The following is an 11,514-nucleotide window of genomic DNA, read 5'->3' on the forward strand; positions in this document are numbered from 1 at the left end:
TAGAGGTACTTTAAAAAAAAAAGTAAGTTATTATAAAGGCCAGTTATTTCTAAATAAGAAAGTGCATAAAAGTTGAAGGTTTGTGTAAGTTGCAGAAGGTTTGTGTAAGTTGCAGAAGGTTTGTGCAAGTTGTAAGAAATTAGTACAGAAAAAAAAATGCAAGGCAGAAAGAAATTAGTCCGTAAAGCTTGTAGTACTAAGGGCACACTATCAGCGTGCCAGCACATACTAGGGAGAACCCCTGACCTAATTAGCTTATAGCTACAGCTAAAGTAGAAAATTCTCATAAGCCCCAGACTTATACCATTCTCCCCACTGATGAAGAATCAAGGATTTGATTTATGCCCTAAAAGGAGTAGGGAATGTAAGGACCAAGAGAAAATCAGAAAATAAGCAGGGCACTAATGGAACAGGGAACTTAAGGGTTACAGGCAGGTCCTGCTCCTGTTCTGTTAGGAGTAACATGCCCAAGGTCGTTCAAGAAGCAGAGACAGATAGGGACTCTGGGAAGCTGAGAGAGAAGAAAAAAAAAAGGAAAAAGAGACAAAGGTTTGCATTCTATTGGTTAAAAGACCCTTATCAGAAGTTCAGGTTTGGAATTCACCAATGAGCTAGACCCCAGCCCCTGTTGCTATGCTATGTGCAGCCCCCTTAGCAAATAGGTTACTGCCACATCTGCTTCTGTATGAGGCTTGCTTGCTTAGCTTATAAAAAGATTTAGCTGTGAGCGCTAGGCGCAGCTCCCATTTGCAGCTCCTTGTGGGCACGGTCTTTCCGGACATCTCGGGAGTTCACCCCTGCGCAGGGTAAACTGGCCAATAAAGTAACATCTTAACTCCTGAAAGTCTCCGACATTTGTTCTCGTACCCGATGGATGCTACACTTCACTTCTTCAACTCCTCACAATAACCCTTTAGGTAGATGTTATCCCCATTAACAGATGAAGAATGTGAGAACAGAGAAGTTAACTTGCTCAGAGTCACCCAGTCAATGAATGACACATCCAGGACCTGACCTAGATCACTTTGATACAAAAGCCAGTGTCATTTGTCTTTCATTTTCCTCATGGCATGCATTCATCCCTCTGAAAAGCCAGTGTTGTAAGCACAATTCTGCTTGGTCAACCCCAGAAAAACAGACAGAGGGTCTGATAAAAATGCAGTAGGAAGCTCACGCTGGGCATTGTGGTGTGCCTTCCCACCACCCAGCCCCACGGTCTCCAGTCACGGGCCCTGTTTTCATGTGGATGATACCCAGCTCTCCTTGCCTCAGCCCACATGTGTGGGAGACTGCAAGTGGCAAAGCCCTGGCAGTTTGAGGCTTAGCCAAAGGGTAAGTTATTTCCCACATACCATGGCTATGAAGCTGAGTATTTGTACTCATCCCATCCCCCCACCTGACTTCCTTGTTTAAGTTACTAAAAGCAATTTACATGCCCTTCCTCTTACCCTTTGTTTTAATGTTGGTTGATTTCAGTTATGCAGAGCTCAAGGTTTCTGCATTTGGGAGAATTCTTGGGTTGCCTTGGAAATGTGTGACTTTGTATCAGAGACTTTCTTATTTGTGTATGGCTATATAATAAAGCAGGCCAGGGCTCTTGGCCTTTTGCAAGCTATCTTTTGCATTGCAGGGTCCCCCCTGAGCCCATTATTTTTTCTCTTTAAGCCTATTTTATTCATTCCACACCATTCCCACTCAGGACCTGGAATTACTAGCCGCGCTGGTTGTGGTACACATGGTCTGGGTGTGCTCAGCTCCAAGAATGGAATACTGTGACTTATATTGAGCCAGTCAGCATAGTCCATTCTGTCTAAACATGATTAGTTTAGCATAGGGCTTGGAACCAGTATTGTCAATAAGAGCCAATTGAGACTCACTCCTTAGGCTATTGGAATGATCATAAATATGTGTTTTCTGGACCTGAGGAGGAAAGCAGTGAGAAGGTAACATGGCAATTATAGTCAAAACAAGTTTTGAGGTTTTGGGAATCAGGGCTTATAATACCTGCTCTGTAACTTATGGAGTGTAAAAAACTTCATTTATTTATATATTTCCATACACCTCAGTTGTGTCTAAAGAAAGTGAGGATAATATTTGCCAAACAACTTAGACAAGGAGGAACTGATTAAAATGTGCCTAGTACTTTGTACTTTGCTATTATTTGTATTCCATCATGACGAACATTTAACCATGTCAACCTGTGGCTTTTCATATTTCTCAGTCACTAGACTGATCTAACCAACAGTGAAGTGGGGAGATGAACAAGGTTACTACTTTGGGGAGACTACAGATGGAGGAGATTCATGTTCCACTGCTCAGGGGGCCTTAGATGAGTGTCCTAACCTCACTGTAAAATAACTTTTCATGTTCAGGAGAGAATAGTAAGCTTGCTTTCTTTCTGTTCTATGGAGTTCACAAATGGGGTCTTTGGACTTGAACTTTTCAAAACACATTCTGATCCTTCCAAAATTGCTTTCTCTGAAATCAGATAGATGTGTTTATAGTTATTAACTATCTGTGAGGAAGGAAAGCCCTTAGAGACATTAAGAAAAATGAAACCAACCCTGGCTGGTAGCTCAGATGGTTAGAGCGTATCCTGATACGCCAAGGTTGCAGGTTCGATGCCCGGTCAGGGAACATACAAGAATCAACCAATGAATGTGTAAATAAGTGGGACACCAAATCGATGTTTCTCTCTTTCTCCCTTTTTCTCTTTCTCAAAAATCAAGAAATAAAAATTGGAGAAAAAAAAAGGAATTGAAGACTGGAATGCAGAAAAACACACTGTGGTGGAATAGTGGAATAAAAGACACAACAGAGGTGGCAGAACTAGGGGTGGCATCCGAGTACATTCATCTTTTTTTTTTTTTTCATTTAGAGAGAGAGAGACAGACAGACAGGAAGGGAGAGAGATGAGAAGCATCAGCTTGTAGTTATGGTACCTTAGTTGTTCATTGATTGCTTCTCACACGTGCCTTGACGGGGGGGGGGTGCTCCAGCAGAGCCAGTGACCCCTTGCTCAAGCCAGCGACCGTGGACTTCAAGCTAGTGACCTTTGGATTCAAGCCAGCAACCATGGGGTCATGTCTCAAGCCGGCGACCCTGTGCTCAGCCAGATGAGCTCACACTCAAACCCGTGACCTTGGGGTTTCCAGCCTGGGTCCTCAGTGTCCCAGGCCAATGCTCTATCCATTGTACCACCGCCTACATAGGCCCAGGTACATTAATTTTGAAAGCCAGCCCCCAGTGACACCAAGAACAACAAATAAATTTAAATGTCTTTAAGAAAACAATCTGTGCTATTTAGATTTGGATTTTCATCTCTTTATTCAGTTTGTGACTCCTTAAGCTCTTTTCTCCTTTTCAAAGTCATCTTCTGAGTGATTTAACTAAGCCCTCAAAGAAAGGGTGAAATTCTAACTGTTGGCTAACAACTTGAATAAGACAGCATTTTGAAGTTACCGAATAAACTAAGGTTTGGAGATGATGGTAGACTTCAATTATCAAAGCTCACTGTTTCCTTTTAAAGGAGAGCTCAAAGTTGTTTTGTTTTTGATGCTTTGGAAATCAATAGAAAATGGCTAAATAGGGTGTAACATCAACTTTTTAGGATTAAATTCAGCTTTGCCTAAAAAAGGCATCTCTTCTCCCATTTAGTACGTTAAGTGTGAAATTGAAGCTTAAGTCGTTTGAGCCACTCATTCAGCTCTCCACTCTCCACTCGTGCTATTTCACAGCATATCCACAGATGTGGGACCGCACCAGCTCCCAGGTCAGCGGGGCCTGTAGGTGCTGCAGCTTCAGCCTGGAGAAGCCAGCCCGCTCCAGGGCCTTCCAGCTCTCTCTGGTCAGGCTGCACCCATCAAAGAGCAGGTACCAGGCAGGATCCAGGACCTGCTGCCAGAAGTAATTCCAGGTTGAACGCTCAGCTGCTCCATGCTCCATGAAATAAAAGCCCCTCCCTGGAAAAGAGAAAAGAAAACATATTTCAAGGATTTTAGTTTGGGGAAAACAGATTTATAAGATGATTGAAGCATCAGATTTCAATGGCCCCAGAGTTCAACTTCATGAAAAGACATGGATAGGTTAAAATTGACTGCCCTGGCTGGGTAGCTCAGTTGGTTAGAGCATCTTCTTGATACATCAAGGCTGTGAGTTTGATCCCCTGGTCAGGGCACATACAAGAATTATCCAAGGAATGTATAAATGAGCCACAAATCAATGTTTCTCTCTCTCTCAAATCAATAAATTTAAAAAATTGTTTAAAAAACGTACTAAAACATCACTTTGGCCAATAGTTTATCTTGTGTCAAATTGTACACAGAGCTGACAATCTAAAGCAGTTATTGACACTTCTATTTTCTGATTATAAAAGCAATATATAATAATAGCTGAAACTTAAAGCAGTTACTGGATGCAAGGTGCTATATCCTAAATAAATGTTAACTCAATCCTCACAATAAATATATTTGCTAAGTATTATTATCATCCCTACTTTTGCAGACGAGGGAACTGAGAAAGTAAGCACATAGGAAATGAGCAACTTGCCTCAGGTCACACAGCTTGTAAAGGTCAGAATCAGGTTTGTTTTTTATTTTTTTAGCACAAGAGAGACAGAGAGGACAGATAGACTAGAAGGGAGAGAGATGAGAAGCATTAACTCATAGTTGTGGCACTTTAGTTGTTCATTGATTGCTTTCTCTCTTTTTTAAAGATTTTATTTATTGATTTTAGAGAAAGGATAGAAAGAAAGGGGGTGAGAAGCAGGAAGCATCAACTCCCATATGTACTTGACCAGGCAAACCTGGGGTTCAAACCAGCAACCTCAGCATTCCAGGTTGATGCTTTAGCCACGGTGCCACCACAGGTCAGGAATAGCAGTTGCTTCTTCTGTGTGCCTTGACTGGAGATCGAACATGGGACGTCCACACTCCAGGCCAATGCACTGTCCACTGAGCTACCAGCCAGATCCAGTTTTAAAATTTTTTACACAATATTTCGCACCACTGAAAGTACTGTTTAACTATTCTTATTTAGGTTATTTCCCATTTTTCACTAGTATAAATATGGTTACAGTGACTGTCCTTACCCAAAATTTTTGTGACTCCATCTGTCGTTCTCTCCAAATAAATAACTTGCTAAAAAGTAGAATTGCTTAGTCAAAAATCTGTGCATTTAAAAAAAATGATTTTATTTACTGAGTTGGTTTTTTTTAGAGAGAGGAGAAAGAGAGATGGGTTGGAGCAGGGGCCCCCAAAGACAAAATGGGAACAAATATTTAAAATAAAGAACAAGTAAATTTAAATCAACAAACTGACCAATATTTCAATGGAAACTATGGGCCTGCATTTGGCTAATGAGATGGTCAATGTCCGGTTCCATATTTGTCACTGCTAGCCGTAACAGGTGATATGACAGGCTTCCGGAGCTGTGACGCGTGCATCCCGCGTCACAGGAAGTACTGTATGTGAGCGATGCTACGCTTTGTGGCAACGCCACATACAGTGCTCCTCTCACTGACCGCCAATGAAAGAGGTGCCCCTTCTGGAAGTGCAGCAGGGGCCAGATAAATGGCCTCAGGGGACCGTACTTTGGGGACCCCTGGGTTGGAGGGAGGCCTGGCGACCTCAGAGCTCCAGGTAGAGGCTTTATCCACTGCGCTGCCACAGGCCAGGCTGAAATCTGTGCCTTTTTAAAGCTGTTGGTATAGGTTGTCAAATTGCCCTTTGAAAAAGTTGTAGCAAGTTTACCTTCATACTAGCAACAGATGTAAGTGACTATTTCCAATAAACTCTCTTCAGGACTTTTTTTCCCCCCTCTATATATTTAATTTGATGGGTAAATGGTACTTCATTTTCAATGCTATGTATGTCTTTAATAATCTTAAGAAATATAACATCTTTTACTAAATCTTATTGGTTATTTGGATTTTTTATTTTCTAATTCACCTATTGGTGTCCTTTGTCAGTTTTTATAATAGGGTGTTGGGTTTTTTTTCTTACTAATTAGTGATAACTTTTAGTATAATAAAGCTACAAATGTTTCCCCCAGTTTCTTTGCCTTTTAATTACCCTTTAAAAACTTCTACTACTTTTATTTTTAAAAATCTGTTAATTCATTGAAAATTGTTCTCAGGCTCTGCTTTGCAAACCTGTGGGAGAGTCTGAATCCACACCAAGCAGTGCCTGAGACTAAATCACCATGTCTTACACTTTTGTACCATTGTCACAAGTATGTAAATGTGATTAATTAAAATACCAAATCATCTAAAAGCATTACTGAATTCACGGTAACATTTTGTCAGTAGGTATTTTATTCAATCAGTGGATGCTCTGTGTAAATAATTATCATGAAGGAGTCTTGTGAGCGCTGCTTTCATCTAGGACAGCCCTATAAATACAGGTCAGTGTAGCTGCAGTAGAGGCTCATGTTATTAGGAGGTCTTCAGAAGTTGTCTGCCTGTCTCTGAGGTGAGTAGGGGGAAAGGGACCTGACAGTTGTCCCACACTGGTGGTGACTGCCCCACTCTTCTTAGCCTCTTCTCCCTACCTAGCTGGCAGAGTTGAGAGATAGAGTTCCCCAAAATTCTCTGGGTAAGTCTAAGATCTGTGTTCATGAATAGAAAACCTGAGATTTCCTGATTTAAAAAAAAAAAATTCCATAGAATAGAATGGGAGGAAAGGAGGAGACCCAGGTCTGGGGAGGTCAATATTGCCCTCTAGATAACACAGGTTACTGTCAAGTGAATGTAGCCCAGAAAAGATCTGGGCTACATATTTCAATTTGGAACCAATCTGTGTATGTGTGATAATTGAAAACTCTGTGAGTGAGATTGCTGGGGGTGGGGGTGGGGTGGGGGAGTATATGAGTGAAATGAGAACCAGAAGAGTCTCTAGTATTTAGGGATGGGTGGAGGAAGAACAATCAGCAGAAGGGAATGTTGAAGTCAAGAGACGTAAAAAGCCCCAGTGACAAGCAATGAGGTACAGTGGTAAGAGTATTTGCATTGAAGAAAGATCTACTAGCTGTGTAACTTTGGGCAAGTTTCTTAACATTGCTGAGCCTGTTTCCTCAACCCAACAATACCTATTTTAAAGGACTACTGTGAGGATTAAATGAGAAGGTAATAAAGTTCCTGGTTATATTCAGCAGAGAGTGGGTGCTTCACGGGAGCTCAGGAGGTTTACCAAGAATATGATTCTCTTAAGAGTATTACTAGTACTAGAAAGTGGAGATGTTAATTACTTTCTTTGCAGGGGTGTTGTAAGATTAGTAACACTGTAGCAAAGCATCTACCAACCATACCCAGTTAGTAAGCAGGCTTAGGACAGAAGAACCCAGCATTTGGGTATAAGAATCAGACCTTTTTCGTTTGTTACTTGGATGTCAGCCTAACCTTGAGCCAAAGACAAGATTATATAATGGCCTCGCAGCCCTATCTCTGAGCCCTCTTCTTCCTGAGGAGCTTCCTCTATTAGAAAACAAAACCGGGGATGACAGAACACCCTTTTCTCCTCAAAAAGTAAATTCAAATGTTAAGATATCCATGCTTTATTTATGGTCAAGCATATTTAAAATAAAACTATTTTAAAACTAGGTTTTAAAAATAATAAAGGTATTGCCTGACCTGTGGTGGCGCAGTGGATAAAGCGTCCACTTGGAATGCCTAGGTTGCCGGTTTGAAACCTCAGGCTTGCCTGGTCAAGGCACGTGTGAGAGTTGATGCTTCCTGCTCCTCACCCCCTGCTCCAAATGAATAAATAAAATAATAAAAAAAATGTTAAGTTAAAAAAAAATACAGCTATTATGTGTAAATTACATACAGGCATTAAGAATTTCAAACTATGCAGAAAGGTATAAAATAAAATATAATTTTCCCCCACCTCTGTCTCATTCCCAAGAGCTCAGCACTGCTAATAGTTTCTCATCTGTCATTCCCATTAACATATGTACATATTTAAGTTCATTCTTTTCCCCTTTGCACAAATAGGCTTTTTTCATTTAACATTATCTCTTGGGGGATTTTTTTTTGTATCAACATAGATAACTCTCCTTTGGTATTTTTAACAGCTGCATAAAATTCCTTTATACTGTATGACAGTTTACTTTCTTTGCAGGGGTGTTGTAAGATTAGTAACACTCTAGCAAAGCATCTACTAACCATATCCAATTAGTAAGCAGGCTTAGGACAGAAGAACCCAGCATTTGGGTATAAGAATCAGACCTTTTTCGTTTGTTACTTGGATGTCAGCCTATCCTTGAGCCAAAGACAAAATTATATAATTGCCTTGTAGTCCTATCTCTGAGCCCTCTTCTTCCTGAGGAGCTTCCTCTATTAGAAAACAAAACTGGGGATCAAAACCTTCCTGTTGATGGAATTCTAGGTTATTTCCAATTTGTGCTATTACAAAAACTGTAATGAATATTTTCTCATATGGATGAGTTTTTGCACATTGGTGCACTATAGCAATAGGATAAATTTATACTGGGTAAAAGAGAATGTGCACCTTAAATTTTGTCATTTTTGCTTTCGCTTCCCTTGCCTTTGAGGTCAAATTCATAAAATGCTAACCAGGGTCCATAAATTTAGAGCATATATTTTCTTCTATGTTGGAGAAGTTGTAGAGAAAAAGGAACCCTCATTCACTGCTGATGGTAATGTAAACTGGAAAGCAGTATGGAGAATTCTCAAAAAATGAAGAACAGACTTACTTGCCATATGACCCAGCAACCCCTCTTTTGGGTACCTACCCGAAAAATTTGAAAACATTTATTTGTAAAGATACATGTCCTCCTATGTTCACTGCAGCATTACTCACCATGACCAAGAAATGGAAACAACCAATGTGTCCTTCAATAGAGGATTGGATAAAGAAGATGTGGTACATATATACATTGGAATACTACTCAGCCACAGGAAAAGATGAAATACTGACAATTATGACAACATAGATGGATCCTTCTTTTTCTTTAGATTTTATTTATTCATTTAAGAGAGGAAAGAGAGAGAGAGAGAGAGAGAAGGGGGGAGGAAAAAGAAGCATCAACTCCCATATGTGCCTTGACCAGGCAAGCCCAGAGTTTCAAACTGGTGACCTAAGCATTCCAAGTCAACACTTTACCCCTGCGCCACCACAGATCAGACAATGGATGGATCTTGAGAGTATCATGCTAAGTGAAATCAGGCAGAAAAGTCAAGAACCATATGATTTCATATGTGGGCTATACAACTGAAAACATAAAATGAACAAATAAAACAAATAAAAACTTATAGAGACCAATATAGTATGGTGGTTTCCAGAGAGGAAAGGGAAAAGGAGGAGGTATTAAAGGGTGAAGGGGATCAAATGTATGGTGACATAAGATTTGACTTTGGTAAACACACGATGCAATGTACATGATGCATTATAAAATTATATATTTGAAACAATTTTATTAACCAATGTTACTCCAATAGATCTTTTAAAAATGTGACATTATTAAATTTTATGTTATTGGGCACTTCCTCCAATGTGTATGGTGGTATCCAATCGCCCACACCAGCCCAACACTGTATTCTTTAAAGTCTCTGACAATATAATAGGTAAAAATGGTATCTTGCTTTAATTTATTCTTTAATTGTAAGGTTGAACATTTTAATGATATAATTGGCTATTTTTATTTATCTTTCTGTTCCTACTCTCTGCCTACTTTTCTCTTGTGTTTTATTGATTAAAAAATAACCTATTGACCTTTGACTTGTAATGTATTTTAATACAAAGGAAGTTACCGTATTTCCCCATGTATAAGACGCTCCCATGTATAAGATGCACCTTAATTTTGGGGCCCGAAATTTGAAAAAAAGTATTACATAAAGTTATTGAACTCAAGTTTTATTCATCATGAAATTCATACAACTCTTCTTTGCTGTCAAAACTCCTATCCATTAGCTTGTCCTCATCCATGTCTGATGATGAATCAGTCTTCATATATTGCCTCATCCTCAGTTCCATCACATTTGAAATGCCACACTCCTACAACCACTGTATAATACGCACCCAGTTTTTAGACCCCAAGTTTTTTTAAAAGGGTGCGTCTTATACATGGGGAAAATAAGTTAACCCTTGTCTATCATCCCCAGAAAATACTTTTTCTAAGTTTCTTGTACTGTAACTTTGTTTATAGTACATTTTTTCCTGCAGTTTAAAATTTTTATATATTCCAATTTATCAGACTTTGCCTTCATAGCTTCTTTCCCACTCTAAGATTTTGAAAAATTCAATAATGTCTTCTATTAGTTTTTACTTTTTCAGTTAGAATGTTCAATTCACCTGACATTGATAGGACTGCCCCTGGTTATAGTGGTTGCTACTAACCAGTCCTCACAGCCCATCACTCACCGGCCTCAGCACTCTGCACACCTCCCGGAGGATCTGCTCCTGGTTCTCCACGGAGCACAGGACCAGGGTGCAGACCACCACGTCCATGGAGCCATCAGCCACCTGGTGCATGTTCTCCCCGACAGCCACCATGAAGCGCTCGAACTGCAGGTGTCGGTTCTCGGCAATGCTCTTGATCAGGAACTTCTCAAAGTTGGGGTTGGGGTCAACGCAGGTCACCATGCATCCAGGCGGATAGAACTTGAAGTTGGTCCCGGTGCCACAGCCCACCTCCAGCAGGGAGAGCTTCCCGGAAGGGCCCACGAACTCCTGCAGGTTGCTGAAGAGCTCACGCTTCTTGCTTGCCATCTGTTTGTTGTACATCACACTGAACCTCACCAAGAAGTAGGGGAAACATTTTTTGCATATCCAGCTCCACACGCCCAGAAAGCTCAGCAGGTACAGGGGAGATACGAGGATGCAGATGATCAGCCGGAGGACAAGGAGGGTAAGCGCCATTACTCAGAAGAGAAACAGTTTAGAGAACAGACTCCTTTAACTGCAGGAGGGAGGCTTCTGGCCACATTCCAGAGCCAATCAGCTTCAGAGGAGAGAACTGGCTGTGCTACCACAGAAAGCTGCAGCCGAGGTCAAATCATGGGAAAGGGGCCCATTTCTCTCAATTAATAGACGTTTGGCTAAAGTTGACTCATAGCTTAGTTTTCATGAAGCAAAAAGAGAAAGTTTCCAGCTTTTCTTTAGAAGGAAAGGTGGCTACAATCCCTCATTCTAATTCTGTTCCTGCTTCCGCTTCTCTGAGTTTGGAATCTACAGCTAGTTTCCAGCCGCAATTTTCTTTGCACAGTGCACTTCCTTTCCAGATCTTCCAGTGACCTGCAGAAAGCAAGCAGAATCCGTGGGTGGAGCCTGGTTAAACTATACCAGAAGAGGCAGCCAAATGGCCTCTGTTACAACATTCCCTCCTCCTAGTCCCTCTCCTTCCGTCAGTCAGCCTGCCTCTCCCCAGCCCACATTTTTTTTAAGTGAAATTGAAAGGATATGCCTAAAGGATATGCCTAACAAGAATTTTCCCATTTGCATCCTGGGCTGCAACTCTCAGATGTTCCTAACTCAACAGAATTATTTTTATGTCACT

The 11,514-nt window shown here is 40.7% G+C and overlaps 1 protein-coding gene across 1 annotated transcript; it reads right to left on the reverse strand.

Moving 5' to 3' along the window:
• Positions 1–3,308: 3,308 nt before the first annotated feature.
• TMT1A (thiol methyltransferase 1A) lies at positions 3,309–11,233 on the reverse strand. The gene is made up of 2 exons (XM_066257834.1): positions 10,366–11,233; positions 3,309–3,958 (listed from the first exon to the last, which is right to left on the reverse strand). Exons 1-2 carry the CDS (start codon positions 10,875–10,877, stop codon positions 3,727–3,729), a joined length of 744 nt encoding a protein of 247 aa, XP_066113931.1. The 5' UTR covers positions 10,878–11,233; the 3' UTR covers positions 3,309–3,726.
• Between the last annotated feature and the right edge of the window lie 281 nt (positions 11,234–11,514).

This window comes from Saccopteryx bilineata, chromosome 2 (assembly GCF_036850765.1).
Source record: "Saccopteryx bilineata isolate mSacBil1 chromosome 2, mSacBil1_pri_phased_curated, whole genome shotgun sequence".
NCBI lineage: Eukaryota > Metazoa > Chordata > Mammalia > Chiroptera > Emballonuridae > Saccopteryx > Saccopteryx bilineata.